General features: G+C 51.9%; 1 protein-coding gene across 1 annotated transcript; it reads left to right on the top strand.

Moving 5' to 3' along the window:
* Window positions 1-4,207: 4,207 nt before the first annotated feature.
* BARHL2 (BarH like homeobox 2) lies at window positions 4,208-9,771 on the top strand. Its single transcript, XM_032603612.1, has 3 exons — window positions 4,208-4,929; window positions 6,689-6,914; window positions 8,698-9,771. Exons 1-3 carry the CDS (start codon window positions 4,314-4,316, stop codon window positions 9,008-9,010), a joined length of 1,155 nt encoding a protein of 384 aa, XP_032459503.1. The 5' UTR covers window positions 4,208-4,313; the 3' UTR covers window positions 9,011-9,771.
* Window positions 9,772-16,384: the final 6,613 nt, after the last annotated feature.

Genomic DNA, 16,384 nt, shown 5'->3' with positions numbered 1-16,384 from the left:
ATACCAAATCTTGATTGTAAAAGAGGACCACCGAGAGTGTATTAAGAACAGAACTTGTAAAAATATGCGAATGTTTGAATCATTCTCTGCAGCGGGGAGGGAGCATCTTTAGTGGTGGTCGGGACTGATGTGTCCTTCAGAGCCAGGAAGGAAAAGTTCTTTATTATTCATAGTTGGCAAAAAGCTGCTTTCTCTGCAGGAATTCCAAAATCTTCCAAAAATTAAAGAATTCTCTTTCTTCCTTTGTTGTTTATAAGAAAATGAAGACCTGAAAGTGGAAGATCATTTTCAAACCTATGTCAGTTTAGGGACTATATTTCTTTGTATGTTAAATTCAGTGGGAAACTGAGATTAAGCCAGTTAATGCATTTCCTTTCCTATATGTGGAATTGAAAATGTGACTGATCTGCACCCTGTTCCATTTCCAAACTTTGATTTTTAAACGAAAAGTTAATTATGCTTGCTCTGCTAGAAAGTGCATGACTTCTTGGGTATAAACATCATGTATACTCTCAGGAAAAAAAATGGCAAAAGAGGAATGTGTCTGGGTAAAAAAGAACTGAGGAAAGTTAAAAAACAAAACGCCAGCTGTGAAGAATTTTTTCATTAAGTTTGCCATCTAGTCTTTGAGTTCCTCTTTTGGATCTTCAGGCCACTACTAGCATTTTCTCTCTGGCAGGGACCCCCAAATAGGACCTTGATCATAAGCAAGGTCGTATTTTCCCCTCACAATTGTGGCTCCCCAAAGCTAATATCCTAACATCCCACCCCAAAGAAATCTACGATCTTAACCTTTTCTTAAGAAAAGCTCATCTGAGACATTCACAAGGTGGGGCCTACTGGGCGTCCGTTTGCTTTGCTTTAGAGTTTTCACAAAATGAACAGTCCGCCCGCGGGGGAGGGGGAACTGTACTTCCACCTTCTCTCTCCCTTTCTTTTTAGATTTCATTTTTTCGTAGGGTCATATTTCTGTCTCCCCTGCTAATGTTGTGAATTATTCCAAGCAAAAAATCCTGTCGAACCGCCCAACACAAGCTGTGAGATCAGCCTTTTGAGCTCTTGAGTCATTTTAAGCGTTGGAACAAAACAAAAAACAGGCCTAAATGAATTATTTATCAAGGTCGAGAATAATTGATTTGCGCAGTGCCGTCAGTTCTGGATCTTAAATTTGTTTTCTCCCCCTCCCCACTTCCCACCCAGAACAGGCAGCGAGGGAAATGCGGGTTGGAGCCCCGGGTCTGGGAGGAAACCTCCGTCGGGAAGTTGGTGGGTGATGTCTTAATGAGAAGAATCCGAATTGATATTTGAAGGGAGAAGAATGTGTAGCGTCCGCCTGCAGTTTCAGGCAGCCCCAGCGCCCTTCCTACAGAAACCTACTGTGCCAGGCGTGCCGGGGTCCCGGCCCTGTGGGCGGTACACTGCAGCCTTCGATAAGAGAGATGCCCTCTTAAGTCCCAGGCCCTTGATTCCGAAATCCCGGGGCGCGAGGCCGAAGCCCGGCCTGCAGGCTCCCAGGAGGATCTGCCTGGCCAGTGCGCAGTTCTCGCTCCAAAGGCGGCTGATCCAACTACGCTCCAGGCATCATTCAGGCTCTCCTCGGTTTCCCTGCCCAGGGTGGCTCGACCCCACCCGTAGGGCCCACCACGCGCTCCCGAGGGGCTCCCGCACCCGCTCAGGCCGGCGTCGGCCTCTGCCTGCAGCTGGTTCCGTGTCCCCGCCTCGGCTCACCAACCCCGGCTCGTCCGCCAAACTCCCCTCGCCTTCTGAGAAAAGCGAGAGCTGCCTGGATTGTACATCTCCTCGCCTCAGTCTTCCCTCTCCCCGTTGTTCTCCTCGGAGACACACCCGTGAGAAAACATGCACGAAGATGATAAGAAACAGCTCAACACGCCCTGGAAACAGTGCGGGATTTTTCTGGGTCAAACACATCGAATTCCCTAGGAAAACGCAGGAAGGATGAGTCTCCCACCTATCCCATTCCGGACCGAGGGCTCACACAGATGCAGTTCCAACAGAAAGGCAATACTTTGTCCCAGGAGGTCATCTGCCTCCCTGACATCCCCCCCGCCCCCCGCCCAGCCAAGTCCTCAACAGAACAAAACAGTTCCTCGAAAAGAGACTTTCGAAACGCCAGATTTCGGCCCAGCCCTGGGAGACTTAAAAGACCATTTTCCACCATCATTCTGCACCTAGTCACGGAAGCGATGCCAGCCACTCAGATTCATAGGGTTCTTAAAATGGTAATTTGGAGTAAAATGTAACTCAGAGAACTTTGAATCATTCATTAGCACCTTATAATTACTCTGCTAATTAGGTTGACACGGCACTTAATCAGGAGTAATACGCCGTCTTGTCACTGGCACTTCCCATTACTCTGACATTCAACAAGAGACAGGTTGGAGACGTCCTAGAGAAAATAATGCAAGTTGATACCCTCCGACGAGGCGTCACAGTCAAGCCACGTTCCAGGTCCCAAGTGGATCCACAGTGACTGTTTCCTTTCCAAAAGAGCGGCCGGAGAGGGCGAGGGAGGGAGGGAGGGGGAGAGAGAGAGAGGGAGAGAGAGAGAGAGGAGAAGAGAGAGAGAGGGAGAAGTTGAGAGATTGAGATCTGGCTGGGGGCAAGGAGGGAGTACGCGCGGCTGACCCACCACTCGGGTTCCGGAGCCTCATGCCAGCCTGACACCACAGTGAACCGTAGCTGCCCTCGGCGCTAGAGAACACCTCGGGCCATTATCTCCCCCGCTCGGGAGAACGTGTCTGGCCAGGCATTTCTTCCAGCACGGGCCGATTGGAGACCAGGCTAGGACCCGGGTTTTGAGCAGCAGGTCTCTTGTCCTCCACCCCTTCCGAGATTGCCGGGTGGACGCGGATCCCGCTCCATTTCCCCCTCAGGTACCCGCCGCCCAGCGGGGCCAGAGCCGGGACGCCCAGGCTCCTTGGGGAAAAATCAGAGCTCGGAGTCTGCCCTCCCACCCAGAGCGCCGGTTGCTGGAGTTACACACTTTCCTGTGGGTTCCTTCAGGGAGTCCCCTCCTCTGTTCTCAGTGTCCTTGGACTATTCAAGCGCGTGTCTGGGGAGGTGCGTGGCGGCAGCGCTGGCGTCTAAAGGTAAGCCGACCAGATTCCTTTTCCCTTCCTGTCCTCTTTCCCCTCCCTCTTCGGACTTCTTAATGGGCAAAGCATTACTACTTTCTCATTCTTTTCTTTTTTTCCTTTTCTTTCTGTTTTTCTAAAAGCTCCTCTGGTTCCCTTCCACAGTCTCCCTGTGCTCTCCTCCCCTCTCTCCCTTTGCCCTCGCGCGTGATTGTGGACGCCGGGACCACAGTACGACTAAGTTGTTTGGCTTTCGGTTGCAGGCAAAGGGACGTGCGGGTTCTGAAAAGAGCAGTGGGGCCCGAGCTGCGACCGCTGACGGGCTCGCGAGCCGAGCACCCATTGGCTCCCGGCACGTCGGCGTCGCTCGCTCGCGCGGGCGCGGCCAATGGGGGCGCGAGGACCTGCGCGCGGCCTCGGCGGCGGGGGCGGGGGCGCGGGCCGGGCGCGGCGCGTGGAGCGGCGGCAGTGGCCGTGACGTCATGGGAGGGGGTCGGCGCCGCCCGCTAGCCGCCGGATTACAAGCGAATGCGCCCGGCAGCGGCTGGAGTTGCTCGGCGCCGCGACTCCGCCACCTCATCCGCCTGTGCCTGCTCCTTCCTTCCTCCTCCTCCTCCTGTTGCCGCGACCACTGCGGCAGTGTCTGCTCCACAACTTTCCAAGAAAGTTCAGAAACTCGGCACCGGAGCGTCCGTGTCGCGCGCGGCCACCACCTCGGAGAGCCGCTGGGCAGCTCCGAGGGCACGCGGCTGCCTGGGCTTCGCGGTCGCTGCACCTGCCACGTACGCCGCCGCCGCTGCCGCCTGGTGCCAGGCTGTGGGCAGACCCTGGCGGCGGCAGCAGCGGCGGCGGCGTCGGGGTCACCTTCTGCTGCCTGCACCTCCGTCTGGCTCTCCTGCGCAGCCACCGCCGCGCCACGTGCGCGATCGTTCCTGGAGCGCACGCTCGGTGCTTCCTCAACAATTTTTGTAACTTCCCCCCCATCTTCCTTTCCCCAAAACTCCTACTTTTTGCATTAGGGTAAAAAAAAAAAAAAGTGTCGCAAGTATCCACGGATTGCCACCTCCCAATTTTCCTTCCCTCCCCGCCCCACTTTTTTTGTTTGTGTTTTAAGCGGCGACAACATTGTTTCGTGTTATTCTGCTTTACGATCGATAGCTTCCTTTGCTTGGTCGGGGCGGCAGCGGAGCGGCGGAGTGGCGTGGACCTCATGTAGAAATGACAACAATGGAAGGGGCCAGCGGGTCGAGTTTTGGAATAGACACGATTTTGTCCAGTGCCAGTTCGGGCAGCCCCGGCATGATGAATGGAGATTTCCGCCCGCTCGGCGAGGCCAGGACCGCGGATTTTAGGAGTCAGGCCACTCCGTCTCCCTGTTCGGAGATTGATACTGTAGGAACAGCGCCTTCCTCTCCTATCTCGGTCGCCATGGAGCCCCCGGAACCGCATGTGATAGCGGACGGCCCCCAGCATCACCACCACCTCCACCACAGCCAACAGCCGCCGCCGCCGCCGCCGACAGCCGCGGCCCCCACGCAAAGTTTGCAGCCTTCGCCGCAACCGCCGCCGCCGCAGCCACCCGCCCAGCAGCTGGGCTCGGCCGCCTCGGTCCCCAGGACTTCCACCTCTTCTTTTTTAATTAAGGACATCTTGGGCGACAGCAAACCTCTGGCGGCGTGTGCACCGTACAGCACCAGCGTCTCCTCTCCCCACCACACCCCGAAGCAGGAGAGCAACGCAGCACACGAGAGCTTCAGGCCAAAGCTCGAGCAGGAGGACAGCAAAACCAAACTCGACAAGCGGGAAGAGTCCCAGAGCGACATCAAATGCCACGGTGAGTCGCGCCGCCTTGGCTCCCTCAGCCGTCTAGCTTCTCCTCCTCTTGCTTCCCTGTCTCCCCTTCTGTCTCCCGCGAATCTGTTGGGATTCGACGGCGATTCTCAGCTTCTAAGGCGATAGCGCCACGGTCAAAAACTGCAAGCGGGAGGGAGGCCTGGGCGTGCGATTTGGAGACTCGTCCCAAGTTCTGATTATTGTTACATTTCTACCTCCCAACCCTCACCGCCATCCAGCTCCTTTCTTTGTTTTACTTCATTTTAATTTATTAGGAAGGGGGCAGAGGTGGAGGGTATCTGACGGGAAATACTTTAGTGTTTCGTAGTGCCTAGGGGTGTGATCACAACGTGGTGCTTATTATTTAATGCAAATCATTCCATCCTTCCTACACACCGTATTTTCTGAACACTGGAACGGGAATTATCAGATATAGCGAAGGGAGAAATTCCGAAGCGATTAACAGGGAAACTTTTTTAAAAAAATTATTAGATCGTGATTAATATAGGGAAGGCCACACGGTAAAAAATTATAGAGTTCCAATTAAAAAAAATAATCTTCCTACCCCATGGTGCTAACTGAATATCTGTATTTCAGTAAGAGTTTTGGCCCCTTACAAGTAAATTGGGAGGTAGCATTTATGAAAGTAAAATTTTATGGAATTGGATATCTATTTTTGTAAAATCAAAAGATGGCAATGGAATTGTCCTTCAACTCCCTTTTCCCACCTTCTCCCCAGAGAATTTCATAAGTGTTCTGGTCTTTGCATAGCAAAAGAGTTTTAACATATGAGGAGAGTTCTCTTTTTTCCCTTTACTGATAAGCTTATTATTATTATTAATCTTTGTCCTCTCTGGGAAAGATGTGTGCTGACTGTCTGGAAGGTAGGATATTGCCTCTTCATTTTACTATTGTATCATTAGCATAATAGTGCCCAAAACAGATGTACAGTCTGGTCTGGCGATTTTTTGTGCACCAACCTCCCCAGTGGGTCAATTAGAGAGATTATGGTTCTTCCTGCAGGGAAGATCAAGGAGCGCAGCAAAAACGGGTACAAACAGAGGGATTGACATATCGATTTCCCAGCATTTCAGTAAAAAACCAAAGTTGACAAATAGAATCCGGAAATCTCTGGGCTGTCACCTGGATGGGCTCAGTGATTTTGAGCTGAACGCAGTGTCTGGGAGACATTCTTTCTGAAGCTTTAAGAGACCTGATGCAAGCAGCTGCAGAGAGCTTGATCCAACATTTCCCAAGTGCATCTGAAAAAAGGAAAACAAATGCCTATAACTTTTAGTAAACAGGAGAAGTAAAATGAAAAAAGTGCCCCCTTCTCAAAAATAAAAAAAAAGTTGAAAGACCTTTTAAAAACTAACACATAAGAAAATATGAAGTCAGGGTGAAAACAGTAATGGAAAGGGACAGGGTCTCCCCCCAGTCAAGGAAACAATTAAGAAAAGCACCCTTTATCATAAAGTTTTTTTTTTTTTCATTTTCATTTCCAAAGACGGGAAGATCCAGCACTCTTTTGGAACCCTCTTAGGAGCTCTGCACAAGGCTCCACACTCCCTAGTCAGCAGTTGGTCCTCTTCCTCCATACTGGCTAAGGTCCAAGTATGTTTATAAGGAAGGTGACAGAGTATAGTTCCCCCACCCCCAGACCAGCAGCTGGCTTGGGAATGTGGAAGTGTGTGCCAGGAGGACACTCCATCCTTCCCCATTCCAGGCTACCTTACGGCCGTGTCTGGGTTTCTATGTAGGAACAAAGGAGGAAGGAGACCGGGAGATTACGAGTAGCCGAGAGAGTCCCCCTGTGAGAGCCAAAAAACCTCGCAAAGCCAGGACGGCTTTCTCCGACCACCAACTCAATCAACTGGAGCGTAGCTTTGAGCGACAGAAGTACCTGAGTGTGCAGGACCGCATGGACCTGGCAGCTGCGCTCAATCTCACTGACACCCAGGTCAAGACCTGGTACCAGAACCGCAGGTAAGGGAGGCTATGTGGGAGAGCAAAGGCGTCTGGCCATCCAGGTCAAGATTACTACACCAATCTTCTTCCCTCCTGGCCTTGGAGACACTAAGGACTCAGAGGGCCCTGAGCTGGCAGTCGGGGGCTTTCTGGCTGGAGGAGGGATTAGCCACACCTCCAAGGTGAAAGGGATCGTTGGGTAGCTGGAGTTTGGAGAATTTTGCACTTCTAAGTGTCCTTAACGTATGATAGTTTCTCCCTCAAACCTGAGTGGCTGAAATTTACCCCATTTTGCCCCCAAATCAATCAAGCCACACCTTTTCAAACTGAGACATCGATGTAGGAGACACTCAGGCCCATAAAACCTGTGCATTGCACCATTTTGGGCCTGCCCCAGGATGGCTCCAAATATCTATAGCCGGTCACACAGTCTGGCTGTATCCATCCTGGAAGAGCTGACCCACTGGCCTCAGCTTAAAAGTCCTTGCTTGTCCTGTGAGGCAGTTGGAAGAGGTAGAGTTGGCAGCCGGTCAGGCATCTAGACTGAGGGTCTGTCCCCTATTCTGGCCACCTCAGAGCCCTCCAGGAACCACGGCTTCCCTTGAAAGGAAATTAGGAAAGGGGCTGACAGTACTTGTAGGCCCCTGAACTGCAGTGTGAACCCAACCTGTGCGGTCTGGGGCCGAGGTTATGCTGAGTTTCCAAGCCTGACGGTTGTCTCTCTTGTCTCGATTTTCTCTCCCCCTCCTTTTCTCTCATTTGTGTTCTAATCGTCCATAAGTGTGGTTGGAAATGCCCATCCAGTTGTCATCTTTACCATAATTTTCTGTCTCATTACATACGGTTTCAGCCACCCTAATTCTGTCGGAAAACATTAGTGTCATTGGTAGCCAATTTAAAATGGGCGACATGTTTATTAATTTGGCTGGAGCTGCCGGGTATGGAGGGCCCACCAGCCCTGCGTTCCGAAGGAGGCATCTGATAAAGGCCTACTGCCTCTTCTTCTAGTGGGGTGCGGTGGGGGAGGGAGGAGACTGAGAGGAGCTGATCACAGGTTTTAATTGTTACTCTCTCTCAGGGGAGAAAAGATCCTGAAATGCATTTTTCCCCTCCTGGAATGGCCCCGAGGTACTGTCCCCATGGGAGAGTCCTCCCTCAAACGAATTCCGTTTTGAAACCCTTGTCACCTTCCTGGCTCTTAAACTGCCCCCCCCCCAACACCTGCCGTAAGGTCCTGTCAGGCCGGTGAGAGAGATGTGTCTCCACAGCCCTGGGGACCAAGAGGGCCAGGGGTCCAAGGCCCAGGAGTCTCTGTGTCCCTTTGTTTACGGTTTCTTCTCACTCAGCCTGGAGGAAAGGGGGAGGGGCAGAGAGCAGACATTCTGGGATTGCTGGGGAGCCACTTGGGGAAGGAAATTAGAGGAGGAGGGAGAAGACTGCCTATAGAAAGAGTGGTCTCCGTTGGCCTCCAGGAAAGTTTCAGGCAGTAGCCAAACAGTAAAGGGGGGGCAACGTCAGAGCAAAAAGTCAGGAAAAGGTAGCAAAGATTGGAGAATTTTATTTATGAATGTCTCAGACATTGATGGCATCGTTTGGGAAACTGACTTGGATTTGGGTGATTCTGGGAGGGAGAGGGTGGGATAGGGGGCAAGGAGGTGTGCTTCATTCCTGGTTCTTAGCGCTCTCTAAGTCTTCCTGTGCTCCCCGAGGAAGAGAAGGCAGGTGAGGGGGGGAGAACGGGCCTTGGTGCCTGGGCAGTGCCCACAGCTGCAGGGTGCACGCACGCCTGCTTTTATTTCAGGACCAAGTGGAAGCGGCAGACTGCGGTGGGCCTGGAGCTGCTGGCCGAGGCAGGGAATTACTCGGCACTGCAGAGGATGTTTCCGTCGCCTTATTTCTACCACCCAAGCTTGCTGGGCAGCATGGACAGTACTACCGCCGCGGCGGCCGCCGCCGCCATGTACAGCAGCATGTACCGGACTCCTCCTGCACCCCATCCCCAGCTGCAGCGGCCCCTGGTGCCCCGAGTGCTCATCCACGGCCTGGGGCCTGGGGGACAGCCGGCCCTCAATCCCCTGTCCAACCCCATCCCAGGCACCCCACATCCCCGGTGAAGAGCAAGTCACTGTCCCTCCCTGTCCCCTCCCCGACCCGGACAGCTGCCCCTCCTCTCCCGGCACCAGGCTGTCCGGCCTCCCTTGCAGCCAACCGGGTAGCAAAGAAGTAAGAGAGGAAGACACTCACCAGCGGGTGGAGGGGGGGCCCAAAGAGGAGCCAGCCCTCCACTCTCCATCTCCCCACCCCCAGAGACAGGGCTGGAAAGCTCCCCACAGGAGTGTGACTGGCGAAAACGCCGACTCCACACAAAGTGCGACCAGTAAGTGAAAACATCAACAAAAACAAAACCTCAAGTTCTTTTTAAAAAATGACTTTAGGGACAAGCAGGAGGGAGGGAGGGGGGGTGGGGTAAGGAGGGAAGAAAGAAGGGCACGGAGAGGAAACCACACAGGCAGAGAGAATTGTAGATGAACAGCCTCAAATTCCGAGGCAGAGGGCGTTGCCGTGGACATTCCGACTGCCCCAGAGAAAAGAGGAGGGTAACTGAGAACTTTGCACTGATTTCTCATGACCTTTTTTCTTTTGGAAAAGTGGCATGCTCCATAATATGAAAAAAAAAATGTACATTGGAAAGACTGAGTGATAAGTGATATATCATATTTATTATATGTTGTCCAAAAAAGTCACTTATATACATTAGTAAAACATGATTTTTCTTTTCATGTCTTTTTGATTCAGTAAAATAAATGCTTAGACAAAAATATAGATTTTTTTGTGATTGAAAATTACAGAAATAAAGTTTATCTTTTTTTAACAAGCGATGAAATCCAAGGGAGCTGATTTTACTGAAGCAGAATGTACTATGATGAAATGTGTCACTTGGTTTAGGAAAACAAAACCCCTTCCGGAATATTAGGAATTTACCAAATCTGTAAAGATGTTGGGCTGACTTGTATAAAAACAGCTCCATTTTTCACGGTGGCCTCTTCCGAGCCGTTATTCGATATGTGTGAACTTCTTTCTTTTTAAGTGGAAGATTTCAGAGCAGTTCGTGAGGCGCTTGTCGGCTGTTGGTGCTTGCCAAGTAGGCGGCCAACTTTCCCTGCTGTCCCGGCCTGCCTGACAGCCCCAGCCGAACCGGGTCTGTCCACCCCTCCTCCTTCTCCTAGGGCTCCTCCTGGGGCGATGAGGGTCCAGAGCGCTGGGCAGCGGAGACGCCGGCAGGGGCTGGGCTGCGGGCGGGCGGGCGGACATGCGGGCCTCGCAGCTGTTCTGCAGCCCACGGCCGGGCGCCCGCACGGCAGGACAGCCTGCAAGCAGGAGGCTGCAGGGCGCGCAATTAGGGCGCCCGGGGGGTCTCGAGAGGCCTAGCTAACAAACCCTGGTCGTGCTTTGATCCTGGTCTTCTCATTCCCTAGCGGGCATCCAACCCCTAGCCCCAAGCCAAGTCTCTTGTCCTAGTGAGTTGGCTGTGCTGGGATGTCTGGAGCGGAGTGCAACTGGCCGAGACAGGTGTGCCAGGCTTTTTATCCGCGTCCCTGGATCTTTTGGGACTGCAAAATGAGAGGCCCTGCCCAGAGGGTAGCGAAGGCCGGCTCCCTGCTTTGGGAGAGTGTGTGTGTGTGTGTGTGTGTGTGTGTGTGTGTGTGTGTGTGTGTGAGTGTGTGTGTGAGAATGAGTGTATACGTATTCGTAGCACCTAGGCCAGAGCCGGACCTCAGCTGCAGGCCCCCCTCCCCCACTAGCTCCCAAGAGGCTCAGCACTCCCGACTAGTGAGGAAGAACTGGGTGTGTGTGTGTACATTTCCGGGGCTTCTCCCACCTTCCCCAGTCCCAAGGTCACTTCTCGAGTAGTCAGAGAGTTGGATCCCGGTCTGGGTTTCCTTACATCTCTATCTTCACTTCTGCCCTAGTACATAGTCAAAGGAGTAAGACCTGCAGCTAAAACACATCCAGACCCATTTTCCAACTTTCTTTGGTGTTTGAATCTTAGTAGAGTTATAAAAACATTTAAAAAAATGTGGAGTGCTGTGGGAGTGTGTGTTGGGGAGGAGAGGGGAGGAAGAAGGAAAGAAAGGTGAAATCTAGGAGGAAATTGCCTCCCCGCGCCTTGATCAGACCTGGGCTAATCAGGGAGTGGTTTGCAGATTTCTCTCCAGCTCATCAATTTGCTTTAAAAGTGGTCTTGGTCTTGTTTGATTCTAACAAAAGTGTTTGGACTGGCCCTTCTCATTTTCTTCCTGCTGAGCTGGGACAAACTCAAACAGCTGCGCTGGGCTGGAAGCTGGGTGCCACTGTGTCCAGTGGGAAAGCCCATTGCCTGGGTACTCAGCAGACTCTCCTTGTTCTGTCTTAGCTGCTGTTGGGTTTTACAATCACGCTTAAATAGTTCACAAATGGTCAGCCTGGGCCTAAAAAGGCACTTTCCAAGGCTTGGGGGTGCCACAGCTTCTCGATGCACTGGCCCCAGGGCTGGTCATCTTCGGGGGGGGGGGGGAAAGGGGGACCTGGGAATTCACTGGAGCTCACACATTCTAAGTTCCCTACAAAGAATGACCTCAAGTCCAGTTGGGAAATGCACATAAACAAACCTTCAAATACAAACCAGGCCATAGCACCCATCTGCTACCAGCAGCCCGCCAGCAGCCTGCCAGCCACTCTGCTGAGGAGCCTGCCAGCTACCCCTTCACTCTCAAGGCTAAACTTGGACTCCATAGTTGGACGATGAAGGGGGAAGCACTATGTCTACAGAGACCAAGGTTTCCTAATTAACCTCATATTCCACTGCTGCTAGCAATTAGGTTTGATCCACCAGAGTCCTCCCAAATGTGCTTTCGCTTCAAAGTCATGTTTTCTTTCACCCCCTAAACCATCCAGCTGACAGTGTCAATTCCCCTTCTATATTTGTGTTGTTTACTTCCTGTTGCACAGAAGTTGGCAAAAGGAGTATGTGTGTGTGTGTGTGTGTGTGTGTGTGGTGGCGGGACTGTTGTCCCAGGAAGAAAGTTGAGTGCTGGATTTCTTCTTTTCATTCTTTTCTTTCTGCAGTAGTACCACCTCAGCAGGTGCCCTTCTATTCAAACATCCCCAAACTATTGCTTACAAGTCAAATGCAAACATAGTCCTTTCCCTCAAAAGGGGTCCTTCAGTCTGTGCCTGCCCAACAAAGTAGCGGTGTTGGCTAAAAGGTGAGGAGTGCAACACCAAGTTTTCCAAAAAGCAAGGAACAGGATAATAGACAAAGGTCTTTTCACAAGGGAGATCCAGAGTTAGTTGTGGGGGGTCAGAGGTCTGTTGGCCCTGGGAGCTGCACTTCTTTTCTTTTTCCCACCTTCAGCTGGTGTTGGAAGGGCACTCCACGGCTAACTCCATTTGGATCTCTCCTTTGATTAAGCTGGGGACTGGCAAAACAGGGATTTTCGGGGGGCATTCTTTGCTTGCTACAGAAACACAGGAGAACAAACTTGTTTCAGAGAGATGTTTAGACACTCACAAAGGCCCCTTACATTTGCTCTCCTCAAGATCAGCTCTGCGACTCCAGCAAACCTAGCACAAATCTGTAGTGAGTATGGAGTAAGAAGTTAACTCCCCAACTAGCAGCCAGGTGTTCTAGCCCAAGCCAGCAATTTTCAATGAGTCACAAAGTTATGATTGCTGCTTGCTTCCATGCCTCCAGCAAATATACCTAACCACCTTGTAACAGTTTAGTTTTGCTCCCCCTGCCCTTAAAATGAAAGTCCACATGATGGCAAATTAGACAGCTGATTTCCTCTGTTGCAAATAAAACCGTTTACCCTCAAACCAAGACTTCCGTCCTCCTCCCTCCCTGCCATCTGACTCCTGCCTAGGCAGCCCTTCCCCAGGAGTCTGCCAAATCCCACCTCCCCTCTTTAAACAGGCAGCTTGTGAGTGGTTTGTTTTGTTATATTTTTAACCTAAAAATATTTGGAAAAGCTCTCCCCAGGGCTAGGGAAACTTTAGTCCCTATTAAGCCACGTGGTTACAAAAATATACTGGAAGAGAGCTGCTTAGTTTTCTAAAAAGCCAGGCATGACTTGAAGTCAACATGCTTGGGAAGAGACTGACTCTTCACTACTGGTGGGCATGATCAGGGTCAGAGCTGAGCCTCCTAGGGAACTGATGTTTCCTCCTCAGCATTGAATTCTTGGTGTGGGAAAGCTGGTTTGTCAGGTGTCTTGGCTGTTGGCTAGAAAATTAGGCAGAAGGGCGAGCGGGGGCTTCTCCAGGGTTTACTCCATGAACCCTGGAACAACGCCTCTAGACTTCTTGAGTCTCCCACTAGGTCTTTGTTCAGTCCCCGCTTCTTGGCCAGTTCCAGCCTTCCTCTCTACCCATGCCTCTTTCCCTGAAGTTGGGGCCTGTGTGCCCCTCCCTTCTTCTGGCAGGTTGAACACCCCCAGGGTTTAGTAGGGCTAAGTGTGTGGGATAAGGGTTGTGTGCATTCAGAGAGAGGGAGGTATCACTGGCCTTTCGCATTGGAAAATCAGGTCAGCTGTCTCAGGGAGATGAGATGACCCAGAAGGGGCTTTTTTCCTCGCCTTCTTCCGTCTGAATTTTGAAGGCCTCTGTCAGTCTGAGTGTTGCTGAGTGGACGGTCTCAGCCAACCTCGCATTGTCAATTTCTCTGCTCTCTGCCTCTCCTTTTGTCTCCCCTCGGGCCTCCCTCTCCCGTTTCTCTCTCCTAGCACCACAGACAGCTCCCAGGGCGCGCGGGGGAGCGGAGTCCCGGAGGCTGGAGGGTTCCCTGCAAAGCCTAGGCGACCGCAGGGGGCGCACCGGGGAAGGGTCGGCGGCGCCCGCGGGGGAGGTCCGCGAAGTGATTACAAAGCGCCCTCCCCGGCGGCGCTTCCTGATTAGCTCTAAGTCCAAACAGGGTCACATTCCAAAGAACAAAATCTTCAATCAATAAAGTAATTCAAAAACCAAAAGATCTCGGGGTAAGTAGTGCTCAGTGACAGATCAACTCTAAACCGTCCCTATTTAATAAGTTCTTAGTGGAAGCCGACTGGGAAGGAGAGGGGCCTCCGTTCTGCGGCTTCGAAGCCCTTGCGTCGCGGCCGCAGCGAAATCGCCAGAGGAACCGCTCTCAATGGCATTTTTTACTTTCTCCGCTCGCGCAGCTCCGATCCTGCTCTGCGAACCGCCGCCTCGGCCGATGGAGGCCCAGGAGAAGCGCTCCCGAGACGGCCGCCCTGCAGGTTGGGTTGAGCCGAGGCCCTGATCTCCACTGCTTTTTCCACCTCTCGTCTCCTCTCCGCCGGTTTGGGACTCTCCCAGCTCCCGCTACGATCTGGTCCAGGACCCGCAGGAGCTCCACTGAAAAAGGAGGATCTTCGCGAGCCCGAGATTGAACTTGACGTACGATAGAAGGGCTTTGTCACTTTGTGGAGCTGATGGATTTCCGCCCCTACCCACCCCTATGTCTGGCCGCCTGGATTCTTTAGTGAACAAGCCCTAGATGTGGGATCCTCCCTCCCACTGCCAGCAGTTCTCACACACGTTGCAGCCCGCGGTTTGCTCCGCGATTCCCACGCCCCACTGCAGCGCGTGGGCTCCGCGCTGGGTCTCCCGCCGTAGGCGCCCCAGCCGGGCCTCAGCGCTCCTCCTGCCCCACCCCCAACCCGGATCAGCCCCGCCGCCCCAAGTTCCCGCTCCCCGTTACAGACGGTATTTCAGGGAGAAATGCGTGCGTCTGGATAGGGGCCGTATAGACCAGGGACAGGAATCCAAACACCTTCACGAACGGTGCTTGGGCAGGGCCTACAGAGCAGGGGCCCCTGTTCTCACATCTCAGTGGGCTCGGGAGGGAATATAAAGCGTTCTCCTATGAAGATGATAAAATAATGGTTGCCCAGGTAGAAGCTCATATCTGTATCGCACTTCATACTCCCCCTTCCCCAAACCCCCAAGGCCTCAAGGCTGCAAATGAATGCTTCCTTCCGGTTTTCCCTCAGTTCTTGGAAGCCAGCTCCTCGTTGTTGATTATCCCCACTTCCTCAACTGCCTCTCTGGCTCTCCTCTTCCTCTTTCCCTTTAGAGTTGGAGGAATGGAAATGCTAAGTGGAATTTAGGTGCTGACAGAGACTTTTAGCGGCAGCGTGGATTATCCATATCTGAAAGTCAGGTACCACTGGGGAGACCCTAGTGCCTCCAGGGGCTGGAGAAAAAGGTGTTCCAAGGTGTGCATGGTTATGTGAAATGGGAGAGAAAGTTTTCTATGGAGTAACGTGTATTTATACTACCGCCCAAGGAGAGAGCAATTAGGCAGTGGTGGTGTATTGTTTCCCCACTCCTATGCCACAAAATTAGAATGCTCATTATGGACAAATAGTCTACATTCTAAAGCCAATTGGCTGATAGAGTGTTAGGAAAAGGATATGGAAGTCGGTGCTACTCACTTCCTACTGTAGGGAAGTTAAACTACTTGGTATAGTTTCCAGCTGTGGGGGTCTTCCAAGTGAAAAGACGGGGGTCTCTTTCTCAGTAGGTCTCTTTCTCACTAGGCCTTTTTCCGGTTGAGTGAACTGCTAGGAAATGACTTTCTAGTGATCTAATATGAAGATTTTGATTTTCCTAATGCCTCTCATTTGAGAAAATAGGCATGTCATAATTTCTGAAAGATGCAAATAAGGATCTGATTGTCCAGCTTCCTCTTGCACCAACTCTTAGTCTCCCCCCTCTCTGCTCCCCTCCTCCCTTCCCCCCCAACCCCAACCCGGGGCATCTGCAGACCTATGGGCAGGGAAGTTCTAGACTACATATTAACAGAGACAGAGATGTCCATGGGAAGTAGGGTGTATCAGAGCCACAATCACTTTATTCATCTACCCCATTTCCCACAAACGTTCTACTGATAGAAGCTTACCAAGTCGTTTCCGTTAGATTAAGAGGATTTCAAAGGGACACCTACTTCCTCACCAGCCTTGACTGAACACACCATGGCATTACATTATACATGCTCGTATGCGAATAAATGCATCATTGTCACATAATCATTCATTGTTATGCATCAATAGATTGGTCCAGAAAATCACATAAAACACAAATGGATAAGTGTGGCCATGGGGTGATTCATTTTTTAAAAAAATATTTATTTATTTTTGGCTGTGTTGGGTCTAAGTTTCTGTGCGAGGGCTTTCTCTAGTTGCAGCAAGCGGGGGCCACTCTTCATCGCAGTGCGCAGGCCTCTCAGTATCGCGGCCTCTCTTGTTGCGGAGCACAGGCTCCAGATGCGCAGGCTCAGCAGTTGTGGCTCACGGGCCTACTTGCTCCGCGGCATGTGGGATCTTCCCAGACGAGGGCTCGAACCCATGTCCTCTGCATTGGCAGGCAGATTCTCAACCACTGAGCCACCAGGGAAGCCCTGGGGGTGATTCATTTTGTCCTTCTTCTTTTTGGGATTGCTTTTG

The sequence above is a fragment of the Phocoena sinus genome, chromosome 1 (genome assembly GCF_008692025.1).
Source record: "Phocoena sinus isolate mPhoSin1 chromosome 1, mPhoSin1.pri, whole genome shotgun sequence".
In the NCBI taxonomy this organism is placed as follows: domain Eukaryota; kingdom Metazoa; phylum Chordata; class Mammalia; order Artiodactyla; family Phocoenidae; genus Phocoena; species Phocoena sinus.
Note: the sequence above shows the minus strand (reverse complement) of the source record. Positions and strands in the feature narration are given on the sequence as shown.

What these genes read in the sequence shown, in the direction of transcription:
- BARHL2 (XM_032603612.1), top strand. Translation starts at nt 4,314, where the DNA reads ATGACAACAATGGAAGGGGCCAGCGGGTCGAGTTTTGGAATAGACACG. An exon ending in GAGCGACATCAAATGCCACG is followed by an intron (nt 4,930 to 6,688) that starts GTGAGTCGCGCC and finishes GTTTCTATGTAG; the next exon opens with GAACAAAGGAGGAAGGAGAC. An exon ending in ACCTGGTACCAGAACCGCAG is followed by an intron (nt 6,915 to 8,697) that starts GTAAGGGAGGCT and finishes CTTTTATTTCAG; the next exon opens with GACCAAGTGGAAGCGGCAGA.